General features: G+C 49.0%; 1 protein-coding gene across 6 annotated transcripts in view; it reads right to left on the minus strand.

Moving 5' to 3' along the window:
• Positions 1 to 12,952, minus strand: part of abca5 (ATP-binding cassette, sub-family A (ABC1), member 5) — a 50,136-nt gene that overhangs the window by 12,535 nt on the left and 24,649 nt on the right. For all 6 annotated transcript variants that reach the window (XM_064324404.1, XM_064324402.1, XM_064324401.1 and 3 more), the window contains 11 exons: positions 10,504 to 10,643; positions 10,181 to 10,300; positions 7,648 to 7,840; positions 6,421 to 6,587; positions 5,499 to 5,626; positions 5,096 to 5,233; positions 4,531 to 4,644; positions 3,653 to 3,823; positions 2,609 to 2,722; positions 1,175 to 1,312; positions 833 to 904 (listed from right to left, as the gene is read on the minus strand). In XM_064324404.1, the coding sequence (XP_064180474.1) occupies positions 833 to 904; positions 1,175 to 1,312; positions 2,609 to 2,722; positions 3,653 to 3,823; positions 4,531 to 4,644; positions 5,096 to 5,233; positions 5,499 to 5,626; positions 6,421 to 6,587; positions 7,648 to 7,840; positions 10,181 to 10,300; positions 10,504 to 10,643 (1,495 nt within the window). The remainder of the gene's footprint in view (positions 1 to 832; positions 905 to 1,174; positions 1,313 to 2,608; positions 2,723 to 3,652; positions 3,824 to 4,530; positions 4,645 to 5,095; positions 5,234 to 5,498; positions 5,627 to 6,420; positions 6,588 to 7,647; positions 7,841 to 10,180; positions 10,301 to 10,503; positions 10,644 to 12,952) is intronic.

Genomic DNA, 12,952 nt, shown 5'->3' on the forward strand with positions numbered 1-12,952 from the left:
AAACCTGTATCACACACAGATACACACCCACACCTGTATCACACACAGACACGTCCAAACCTGTATCACACACGCACACGCCCACACCTGTATCACACACACACACGCCCACACCTGTATCACACACAGAAAAGTCCAAACCTGTATCACACACGCACACGTCCAAATCTGTATCACACACAGACACACCCACACCTGTATCACACACACACACGCCCACACCCACACCTGTATCACACATAGACACACCCATACCTGTATCACACACAGACACGCCCACACCTGTATCCCACACAGACACACCCACACCTGCATCACACACAGACACACCCACACCTGTATCACACAGACACGTCCAAACCTGTATCACACACAGACACGTCCAAACCTGTATCACACACGCCCACACCCACACCTGTATCACACATAGACACACCCACACCTGTATCACACATAGACACACCCACACCTGTATCACACATGCCCACACCCACACCTGTATCACATATAGACACACCCACACCTGTATCACACACAGACACACCCACACCTGTATCACATATAGACACACCCACACCTGTATCACACACAGACACGCCCACACCTGTATTACACACACACACCCATACCTGCATCACACACAGACACGCCCACACCTGCATCACACACAGACACGCCCACACCTGTATCACACAGACACACCCACACCCACACCTGTATCACACACAGACACGCTCAAAGACACACCTGAATTACATACACATACAGACACAGCCATATCAGAAATACAGCCTTCCATCACACAGACAGACAGACAGACACATAAACTCACCGCTACTACAGACATAAGCTGAGCCTTCCACAGGAACCGGCGGCTTTCATACCCAGAGGTCAGGAAAGTGGCCTGGGGTCAAACACAATGTTTAAGTCACACAAAACTAAAAGAGGAAGAGAGAGGTGGAGATAAGAGAACAAGAAAGAGGGATGGAGGGAAAGGGAGATAAGGAGAGAGAGACTGACAGAGAGACAGAAATAGAGAGAGTGACAGAGAGGCAGGGACATAGAGAGAGTGATAGAGACAGGGATATGGAGTGATAGAGAAAGCAGCACAGATGGTGAGAGCGGGAGAGGCAGAGGGATAAAGAAAGAGTGAGAGAAAGAGGAGCAGCCTGACCTCGGCGATGCAGCTGAGGCAGCCGATGAGGGGGTAGAAGGGGCTGAAGAAGCAGAGGACACTGTGCAGGACTTGGGCCAGAAGAACACTTTGATTAATGTAGGCCAGCTGGACCACCGATGCAGAAACCACACACACCTGCAGAGAAAGACACTACAGGTCACCACACGCTAACCACCACACGCTACAGACAACAGGCTAAACACCACCACACACTACACACTAACGTGCTGAACACTACATGCTACACACTAACGTGCAACACACCACACGCTACACACAACAGGCTAAACACCACATGCTACACACTAACATGCAACACACCACCCGCTACACACTAACATGCAACACACCACCTGCTACACACTAACATGCAACACACCACATGCTACACACAACAGGCTAAACACCACATGCTACATGCTAACACACTAACCACCACATTCTAGACACTAACATACTAAACACCACACACTACACACTATTTATTTTAAATGTCAAAGAGACATACAGCCAACTGTCATTTTGCTGTGTGAGCATACGTACTATAGCGGCTTTAACGTGTTGAAATGGCTAGGCTGTGGCGGTGGGGTTGGCTAGGCTGTGAGGTGGGTGTGGCTGAGATGTGAAGGTGGGTGTGGCTAGGCTGTGAGGTGGGTGTGGCTGAGATGTGGATGTGGGTGTGGCTAGGCTATGAGGTGGGTGTGGCTGAGATGTGAGGTGGGTGTGGCTGAGATGATGAGGTGGGTGTGGCTGAGATGTGGAGGTGGGTGTGGCTAGGCTGTGAGGTGGGTGTGGCTGAGATGTGGAGGTGGGTGTGGCTAGGCTGTGAGGTGGGTGTGGCTGAGATGTGGAGGTGGGTGTGGCTAGGCTGTGAGGTGGGTGTGGCTGAGATGTGGAGGTGGGTGTGGCTAGGCTGTGAGGTGGGTGTGGCTGAGATGTGGAGGTGGGTGTGGCTAGGCTGTGAGGTGGGTGTGGCTGAGATGTGGAGGTGGGTGTGGCTAGGCTGTGAGGTGGGTGTGGCTGAGATGTGGAGGTGGGTGTTGCTAGGCTGTGAGGTGGGTGTGGCTGAGATGTGGAGGTGGGTGTTGCTAGGCTGTGAGGTGGGTGTGGCTGAGATGTGAAAGTGGGTGTTGCTAGGCTGTGAGGTGGGTGTGGCTCGGCTGTGGGGGTGGGTGTGGCTCGGCTGTGGAGGTAGGTGTGGCTAGGATGTGAGGTGGGTGTGGCTAGGCTGTGAGGTGGGAGTGGCTGAGATGTGGAGGTGGGTGTGGCTAGGCTGTGAGGTGGGTGTGCCTGAGATATGGAGGTGGGTGTCGCTGAGATGTGGAGGTGGGTGTGGCTAGGCTGTGAGGTGGGTGTGGCTGAGATGTGGAGGTGGGTGTGGCTAGGCTGTGAGGTGGGTGTGGCTTGGATTTAAGGGCAGGCTGGACTCACCATCATGAACACGACAGAGAGGAAGTCACGGTTGCTCTGAATGCGCGTAAACATGAAAGACATGGCGTACGTAAAAAGAATTACAGCTGGGCCAGAACCAATCACACACAGGATCTGCAGAGAGGAGAGAGTCACATGATCAGGCCAGAGCCAATCACACACAGGATCTGCAGAGAGGAGAGAGTCACATGATCAGGCCAGAGCCAATCACACACAGGATCTGCAGAGAGGAGAGAGTCACATGATCAGGCCAGAGCCAATCACACACAGGATCTGCAGAGAGGAGAGAGTCACATGATCAGGCCAGAGCCAATCACACAAAAGATCTGCAGAGAGGAGAGAGTCACATGGCCATAGATGGGTAGTGCGTGTAGAAGGGTGCCCCCTGCTGGGCACCTGTACAGGGTGGCAGTGTAGCACAGTGGGTGAGGAACTGGGCTTGTAACTGAACGGTCATAGGTGTGACGGTCTGCTCGGGCTCTTTCGTGCTCTGTGTCCGTTTCCTTCTGCAGGAGAGTTGTGGGCGGGCCAAACAGCTCATCAGACTAACTGCCTACACCTGGCCGGTCGGCTGTAAGAACATGCGCTCCCCATTCCCCCAGAGACCTCTCTCCATGCGGACACTTCTGTTTAGTCTTGTTAACCTTTTGTGGCATTTTTTTCCCGTACCTTACAACATCCCTCTTTCATACTACACATGCATCCCCCCACTCACCCCACTGATTACTGATGTACACACTTCATCATTACTTTTTGTAAGTATTATTTACCTTAGTTAATAAATATCTTTTGTTATACTTGATTCTGATGTTTGGTCCCCCCTCCTTGTCACGACCAACTAGCTGGGTTGTGACATAGGTTTGATTCCCAGGTAGGACACTGCAGTTGTACCCTTGAGCAAGGTACTTAACTTGCATTGCTTCAGTTTTCATTCAGCTGTATAAATGGATACAATGTTTTTAAAAAAAATGCTATGTAAAAGTTGTAAGTTGCTCTGGAGATGAGCGTCTGCTAAATGCCTGTAATGTGATGTAATGTACTGACCGTAAAGGCGACTGCAGTGGAGTACAGCAGGTCAGAGGCGTGGAAGGCAAACAGTGTGGCCACCATGCAGATGATCTGGACGTAGAAGAGCGGCACGTCCACCAGGCCCCGCCCACACCAGTACGCCGAGGGAACCAGCCCCGACACACGCAGCGTGGTGCGACACTTAATCTGCAACACACACAGCCAATCATAAACCAGTGCTGAGCATACACGGCAAATCATAAACCAGTGCTGAGAAAATACAGCTAATCATAAACCAGTACTGAGCATACACGAAAAATCATAAACCAGCAATGAGCACACACAGCCAATCATAAACCAGTACTGAGCATACACAGCCAATCATAAACCAGCTCTGAGCACACAAAGCCAATCATAAACCAGCTCTGAGCACACAAAGCCAATCATAAACCAGTGCTGAGCACACACAGCCAATCATAAACCAGAGCTGAGCACACATAGCCAACCACAAACCAGTACGGAGCACACAAAGTCAATCATAAATCAGTGTTGAGTACACATAGCATATCATAAACCAGTGCTGAGCACACACAGCCAATCATAGGCCAGCGCTGAGAAGAAACAGGCAATCTTAAACCAGTATTGAACTAGAATCATAACTCAACACCCCTATCCTCCTGTAGTCTCTCCCAGAGAAACCAGCATCAAACCATCTCCACAGAGGTGGTCGAAAAGTGAACATCTCAGATTAAAATCAGGCTATTCAGTCAAAACAAATGTGTTGTATGGTGTGTATCCGTGCATGTTAGTGTGAATGTGTGTGTGTGTGTGTGTGCACGTGAGAATGTGTGAGTGTGTGTGTGTGTGTGTGCACGTGAGAATGTGTGCATGTGTGTGTGTGTGTGAGGCCTCACCTCCCGGTCACGCGTATGCTCCATGGCGAAGTAGGCGGGGGTGCCGGCGACAAGCAGGCCCAGAAGCACAGCCTCAATGTACACCAGTGCATAGGACATGCCGCCCGTCATCTGCTGCTCAGACCAGGAGAAAACCAGTCAGTATATACACACACACACACACACACTCACACTCACACTCACCCCCACTCACACTCACCCCCACTCACAAACACCCCCACTCACAAACACTCACACACACACACACACACTCTCACACACTCACACTCACACACACACACACTCTCACACACACACTCACACTCACACTCACTCTCACACTCTCTCACACTCTCACACTCTCACACTCTCACACTCTCACACTCACACACTCACACACTCACACACTCACACACTCACACTCACACTCACACTCACACTCACACACTCACACTCTCTCACACACACACACACACACAAACACTCACACTCACACTCACTCACACACTCACACACTCACAGACTCACACACACACACTCACACTCACACTCACACACTCACACACACACAAACACCCCCACTCACAAACTGGAAGGGTCTGGTCCAGGTGCGGATGTGGCCCGAGCCGTTGTGACAGCGCAGCAGGGCGTTGCTCAGCACGTTCACCACCATGGGCAGGGAGTGCACAGTGGTGCTGTTAAACGCAACCTGGTACTTCACATCCTGCAGCCAATCAGAGCAGAGGAACACGCCCACAAACCAGGTCAGGCAAGAAGGCGAGGAGGCCAAATCCAGAAAGAAAACTGAACATCATATACACTACTCCAGCTGTACTCTAACCTACTCTACTCATACACTACTCCAGCTGTACTCTAACCTACTCTACACATACACTACTCCAGCTGTACTCTAACCTACTCTACTCATACACTACTCCAGGTAGTCTACCCTATTTCTTATCTGCTGTTTTCCTGCTTGATGTTGTTACCCTGCTGGTCCCGGTGACAGTGATGGCTGCACTATGTGGAGCAATTGCCATGTAGTCCAGATCCTTCTGCAACTCCACCACAATGTCCTGGGACTCCACACAGTGCAGGAACTCAGAGATATCTGCATCTGTGCAAAGGACAGACAGACAGAGAGTAATGTGTGTGTCTGTGCAGAGGACAGACAGTAATGTGTGTGTCTGTGCAGAGGACAGACAGACAGACAGACAGTAATGTGTGTGTCTGTGGAGAGGTCAGACAGACAGTAATGTGGGTCAGCGGTGGAGGGGGGGTAGAGCTAGGGTCAACGGTGGAGGGGGGGTAAGGTTAGGGTCAGCGGTGGGGGGGGCTAGGGTTATGGTCAGCGGTGGAGGGGGGGTAAGGTTAGGGTCAGCGGTGGGGGGGGGGTAGGGTTATGGTCAGCGGTGGGGGGGGGGGCGTAGGGTTATGGTCAGCGGTGGAGGGGGTAAGGTTAGGGTCAGCGGTGGAGGGGGGTAGAGCTAGGGTTAGCAGTGGAGGGGGGGTAGAGCTAGGGTCAGCGGTGGGGGGGGTAGGGTTATGGTCAGCGGTGGAGGGGGGTAAGGTTAGGGTCAGCGGTGGGGGGGGGGGGTAGGGTTATGGTCAGCGGTGGAGGGGGGTGGAGGTAGGGTCAGCGGTGGAGGGGGGGTAGAGCTAGGGTCAGCAGTGGAGGGGGGGTAAGGTTAGGGTCAGCGGTGGGGGGGGGGGTAGGGTTATGGTCAGCGGTGGGGGGGTAGAGCTAGGGTCAACGGTGGAGGGGGGGTAAGGTTAGGGTCAGTGGTGGGGGGGCTAGGGTTATGGTCAGCGGTGGGGGGGGGGGGTAGGGTTATGGTCAGCGGTGGGGGGGTAGAGCTAGGGTCAGCGGTGGGGGGGGGGGGGGTAGGGTTAGGGTGGGGCTCAGCTCACCAGTGGAGTTGTGCACCAGCAGTGAGGTGCTGTACCGCTGGGCTGTCCGATTCGGGCCCAGCAGGTAGACCGGGAGAAGCTGCCGTTCTGGGGACTGGAACTGAATGTTTCCTGTGGTCAGGGACACTATCAGAACTGACAGCAGGAAAGTCCCAAACGTGGCCAAGCTGGGGGGGGGAGGAGAAAAAGAAAGGGGGTCAGTGGTTTGTGTTACCTATTCGCTATAGAGCATGTACATCATTTCACAATTTGAGTGCTATGACACTGAAATTATTTAGAAAAACGAAGTTTCGTGTAAAATGTTTGCATTTGTTGAAAGCCTCAAAAGTCAGGATATTAAATAGATCAGCCTTAATGCTGACATGAGCCTGCTCTCCATCAAGGGGTATAAACACAGAGCCGGGATATTACATCGGAGTGTATCAAATGTATGATCATATTTCCCATAACACTGTACTTTATAGGTGTGAGAAATATCCAACCCGAACATACTGCACCGACATGACATATAGGTCACGTTATATACACTTACATCAAGCTAGCTAGCTAACAATATGGGCCTAAAACAGCAACACGTCAGCACGTACGTTAACACCACGCATTTAGTTAACTAGACGTTAGGTGGCTAACTATAGCTAATATTAGCTACTTACTGTAGCAATGCTCTCACTAATAAAATTGAATGAAACACATTGGTATTAGATACAATACCCTCCAATGCCCAGACGGTATAATCAGTGCAGTATGTCCAAACAGTATCATTAACGGTTTGCTTAATTGACAGCCACAGCAATAACTTGCAAAGTTTGCTAATATTACCGATGTACTGCACAACAAATTTGTGGGATTGGCAACATATTTGCCCCATGTTTTAAGTACATGTACCATCACATAAGTACCACAACTTTATTTTTAAACACTTTCTCACGATATCCATGATAAGTCCATGATGTGGCACTGTGCCATACTGGTATTCATCTGCAACACCTTGTTATAAAAGGTAATAACAGGTCTATACACTGTCATGGTAGGTTACTGGCCTGCTCTCCTTTCGAAAAGGCAAACAAGGTTTCCCCCTCATTTCAGACCAAAGACGTGCACTTTTCTGTGCTCTGTAGTGCGGCGCAGGACACAGCAGGGTGTGTGGTGTTAGGTTTGGGTTTGGGTTTGGGTCACCCAAGAAGTTATTATCCTGGGCCAGGCGGTAACCGTAGCAACGTGTCTCACATGTAGATCAGCGGTTTCTCGCGCCACAGACTGAGCATGTGCAGCCGGGTCACGGCCCCACACTGCTGTCTCCACAGGGCGGGGCCGGCCACGCCTTCAGAACCGCCGTCTGAGAAGGAGAGCAGCCGCTCATCCATGTCCTCCAGCGAAGAGGCCTCAGCCTCCACCAGCTCCTGATCAAACACACTGTAGTCTGAGAGAGAGAGAGAGGGAGAGGGAGAGGGGGAGAGAGAGTGGGGGAGAGGAGGGAGGGAAGGGGGACGAGAGGGAGGGAGAGAGAGAGAGGGGAAGAGAGAGAGAGAGAGAGAGAGAGAGAAGGAGAGAGAGGGAGAGAGAGAGAGAAGGAGGAAAGAGCGAGAGAGTGGGGAAGAGAAGGAGGGAGAGAAAGAGAGAGCGAGGAGAGGGGAGAGGAGGGAGGGAGAGGAGAGAGAGAGAGTGGGGAAGAGAAGGGAGGGAGAGAGAGAGAGAGTGGGGAAGAGAAGGGAGGGAGAGAGAGAGAGAGAGGGGAGAGAGGGAGGGAGGGGAGAGAGAGAGAGAGAGGGAGAGAGAGGGGGGGAGAGAGGGAGGAGAGGGAGAGAGAGAGGGGGAGAGAGGAGGAGAGAGAGAGAGAGGGAGAGAGAGGGGGAGAGAGGAGGAGGGGAGAGAGAGAGGGAGAAGAGAGAGGAGAGAGAGAGGGGGAGAGAGGAGAGGAGGGAGAGAGAGAGAGAGAGAGGAAGAGAAGGGAGGGAGAGAGAGTGGGGAAGAAAAGGGAGGGAGAGAGAGAGAGAGAGAGGGGAGAGAGAAGGGAGGGAAGGGGGACGAGAGAGGGAGAGGGGGAGAAAGAGGGAGAGAGAGAGAGAGATAGGGGAGAGAGAAGGGAGGGAAGGGGGACGAGAGAGGGAGAGGGGGGAGAAAGAGGGAGAGAGAGAGAGAGAGAGAGAGAGAGGGGAGAGAGTAAGGGAGAGAAGGGAGGGAGAGGGGGAAAAAGAGGGAGAGAGCGAGAGGGGGAGAGAAGGGAGGGGGAGAGGAGGGGAGAGAAAGGAGGGAGAGAGGGAGAAAGGGGGGGGGGAGAGAGAAGTCAAATAATTATTTTATTTTTTATTTAAACCTTTATTTTACCAGGAAGTCCCATTGAGCATTGAGATCAAAATCTCTTTTACAAGAGAGACCTGGCCAAGGAAGCAGCCGTATAACATCACAGCATATTAAAATGCAACATATACAACATGATAATTAAACAATTAAAGAGGTAGGGGGAAAAAGAAAGGCGAGAGAAATGGAAATATGCAATTAATGTAATTTTACCACCTTCATCCATTTAACTTTAAAATATAACAGCACAAAAAGGCCACAACCTAAAGCAGCACAAACAGACCACACCCTAAACCAGCACAAACAGGCCACACCCTAAAACAGCACAAACAGGCCATACCCTAAACCAGCACTAACAGGCCACACCCTAAACCAACACAGACCACACCCTAGACCACCACAAACAGGCCACGCCATAAAACAGCACAAACAGGCCACACCCCAAACCAGCACAAACAGACCACACCCTAAACCAGCACAAACAGGCCACACCCTAAAACAGCACAAACAGGCCATACCCTAAACCAGCACAAACAGGCCACATCCTAAACCAGCACAAACAGACCACATCCTAAACCACCACAAACAGGCCACACCCTAAAACAGCACAAACAGGCCACACCCTAAAACAGCACAAACAGGCCACACCCTAAAACAGCACAAACAGGCCATACCCTAAACCAGCACAAACAGGCCACATCCTAAACCAGCACAAACAGACCACATCCTAAACCACCACAAACAGGCCACACCCTAAAACAGCACAAACAGGCCACACCCTAAAACAGCACAAACAGGCCACACCCTAAACCAGCACAAACAGGCCACACCCTAAACCAGCACAAACAGGCCACGCCCTAAACCAGCACAAACAGGCCACACCCTAAACCAGCACAAACAGGTCACACCCTAAACCAGCACAGACCACACCCTAGACCAGCACAAACAGACCATGCCCTAAAACAGCACAGACCACACCCTAGACCAGCACAAACAGGCCACACCCTCAACCAGCACAAACAAGCCACACCCTAAACCAGCAAAAACAGGCCACACCCTAAACCAGCACAAACATGCCACGACCTAAACCAGCACAGACCACACCCTAGACCAGCACAAACAGACCACGCCCTAAAACAGCACAGACCACACCCTATACCAGCACAAACAGACCACACCCTAAACCAGCACAAACAGGCCACACCCTAAACCAGCACAGACCACACCCTAAACCAGCACAAACAGACCACGCCCTAAACCAGCACAAACAGACCACACCCTAAACCAGCACAAACAGGCCACATCCTAAACCAGCACAAACAGGCCACACCCTAAACCAGCACAAACAGACCACACCCTAAACCAGCACAAACAGACCACACCCTAAACCAGCACAAACAGGCCACACCCTAAACCAGCACAGACCACACCCTAAAACAGCACAAACAGACCACACCCTCACCTGCTTGGTCCACCTCAGCCTCAGCCTCCAATCGCAGGAAGACATCCTCCAGCGTTGTCATGGAAACCCCGTAGTTGGTAATGCTGAGGTCCGGCCGACAGTCCAGTTCAGAGAAGAGACCTGCAAGAGAGAGAGAGAAAGAGGGGGGAGAGAAAGAGAGAGAGAAAGAAAGAGAGTAAGAGTAGGAGAGAGAGAGAGATGATACATTCAGAGGGGGGTTGCTTAATGTAACACTAACAGGAAAAATGGATATGAGCTGCTTCTATGTGACTGGGTGAAGCCACGCCCCTTCTGAGGAGGCAGTTACTGAACACACATCACACCTGAGAACATGTCCATGCTTTCAAATGGCAGTGTGTACATGAGCTCCGCCTCCTGCTGCCGTGACAACTGCGCTTTGGCGATGTGCTGCTTGACCAATGCGGTGATACGTTCTACCTCACTCGCCTCCGTCACTGACATTCTGCACGGTAACAAACAGACAAACAATAAAAATACCACACAAACATACACTTCTAACAAGACACACTCCTGACAAACATACACTACTAACACACACTACAGACAAACACACACTACTAACAAACACACAATTCTAACAAAAACACTACTAACAAACACACACTACTAACACACAATACTGACAAAAACACTACTGACAAACACACACTACTAACACACACTACTGACAAACACACAATACTGACAAACATACACTAACACACACTAATGACAAAAACACTACGGACAAACACACGCTACTAACAAACACAGACTACTGACAAACACATTACTGACAAACACACACTACTAACAAACACACAATTCTAACAAAAACACACTGACAAACACACACTACTGACTAACATACACTACTAACACACAATTCTAACAAAAGCACACTACTGACAAACACGCACTACTAACAAACACACACTACTGACTAACATACACTACTAACACACACTACTGACAAAAACACTACTGACAAACACACACTACTAACACACACTACTGACAAACACACGCTACTGAAAAACACACACTACTAATACACACTACTGGAAAACATACACTAGTAACACAAACTACTGGCAAACATACACTAGTAAGACAAACTACTAACACACACACACTAATAACACACTACTGACAAACACACATTACTAACAAACATACACTACTAACACACACTACTGACAAACACACACTACTAACACACCATTAACAAACACACACTACTGACAAACATACACTACTAACACACAGTGCTAAGAAACACACACTCCTGACAAACACACTACTAACACACACTACTGACAAACATATACTAGTAACACAAACTACTAACATACACTAATAACACGCTACTAACACACTACTAACAAACACACACTACTGACAAATATACACTACTAACACACTACTGACAAACACACACTACTAACACACAACAAACACACACTACTGACAAACATACACTACTAACACACTACTGACAAACACACACTACTAACACACTACTAACAAACACACACTACTGACAAATATACAGTACTAACACACAGTTCTAAGAAACACACACTCCTAACAAACACACTACTGACTAACATACACTATTAACACAATACTGACAAAAACACTACTGACAAACACACACTAGTAACACACACTACTGACAAAAACAGTACTGACAAACACGCACTACTAACACACACTACTGACAAACATACACGAACACACACTACTGACAAAAACACTACGGACAAACACACTACTGACAAACACATTACTGACAAACACACACTACTGACTAACATACACTACTAACACACACTACTGACAAAAACAGTACTGACAAACACACACTACTAACACACACAACTGACAAAAACAGTACTGACAAACACACACACTGACAAACACACACTACTGGACAACACACACACTACGACACTATACAAACACACTACTACAAACACACACTACTGAACATACTACAACACACACTACAAACACACTGACAACACACACACTACAACACACTACTGACAAAACACACCTACTAAAAACAACACTACAACACACACTGAAACATACACTAGTACACAACTACCAACTACATAGAAACAACTTACAACACACACACTAAAACAATACTACAACACACATACTAAACAACACTACTAACACACACTACTGACAAACACACACTACTAAACACACATAACAAACACACACTACTGACAAACATACACTACTAACACTCTAAGAAACACACACTCCTGACAAACACACTACTAAAACACGACAACATATACTAAACACAACTACTAACAACACTATAACCACAACACACTACTAACAAACACACACTACTGACAATACACTACTACACACACTACTGACAACACACACTACTAAACACTACTAAACACACACTACTGACAAACTACACACAAAACTACTACAAAACACACTACTAAACACACTACTAACAAACACACTACTGACAAAAACATACTAACACACACTAGAAAACACACCTAACAAACACACTACTGACAACATACACTATAACACAATACGACAACACACTACTACAAACACAACACTAGACAACACACACTACTGACAAACAACATACTGACAAACACACACTACAAACACACTACTGACAAACAACACGTTACAAACAACCACACACACACTACTGACAAACAAACACAATGAACACACACACAAACATCTGAAAACACACAAACAACTGAC

The sequence above is a fragment of the Anguilla rostrata genome, chromosome 2 (genome assembly GCF_018555375.3).
Source record: "Anguilla rostrata isolate EN2019 chromosome 2, ASM1855537v3, whole genome shotgun sequence".
Classification (NCBI taxonomy): Eukaryota; Metazoa; Chordata; class Actinopteri; order Anguilliformes; family Anguillidae; genus Anguilla; species Anguilla rostrata.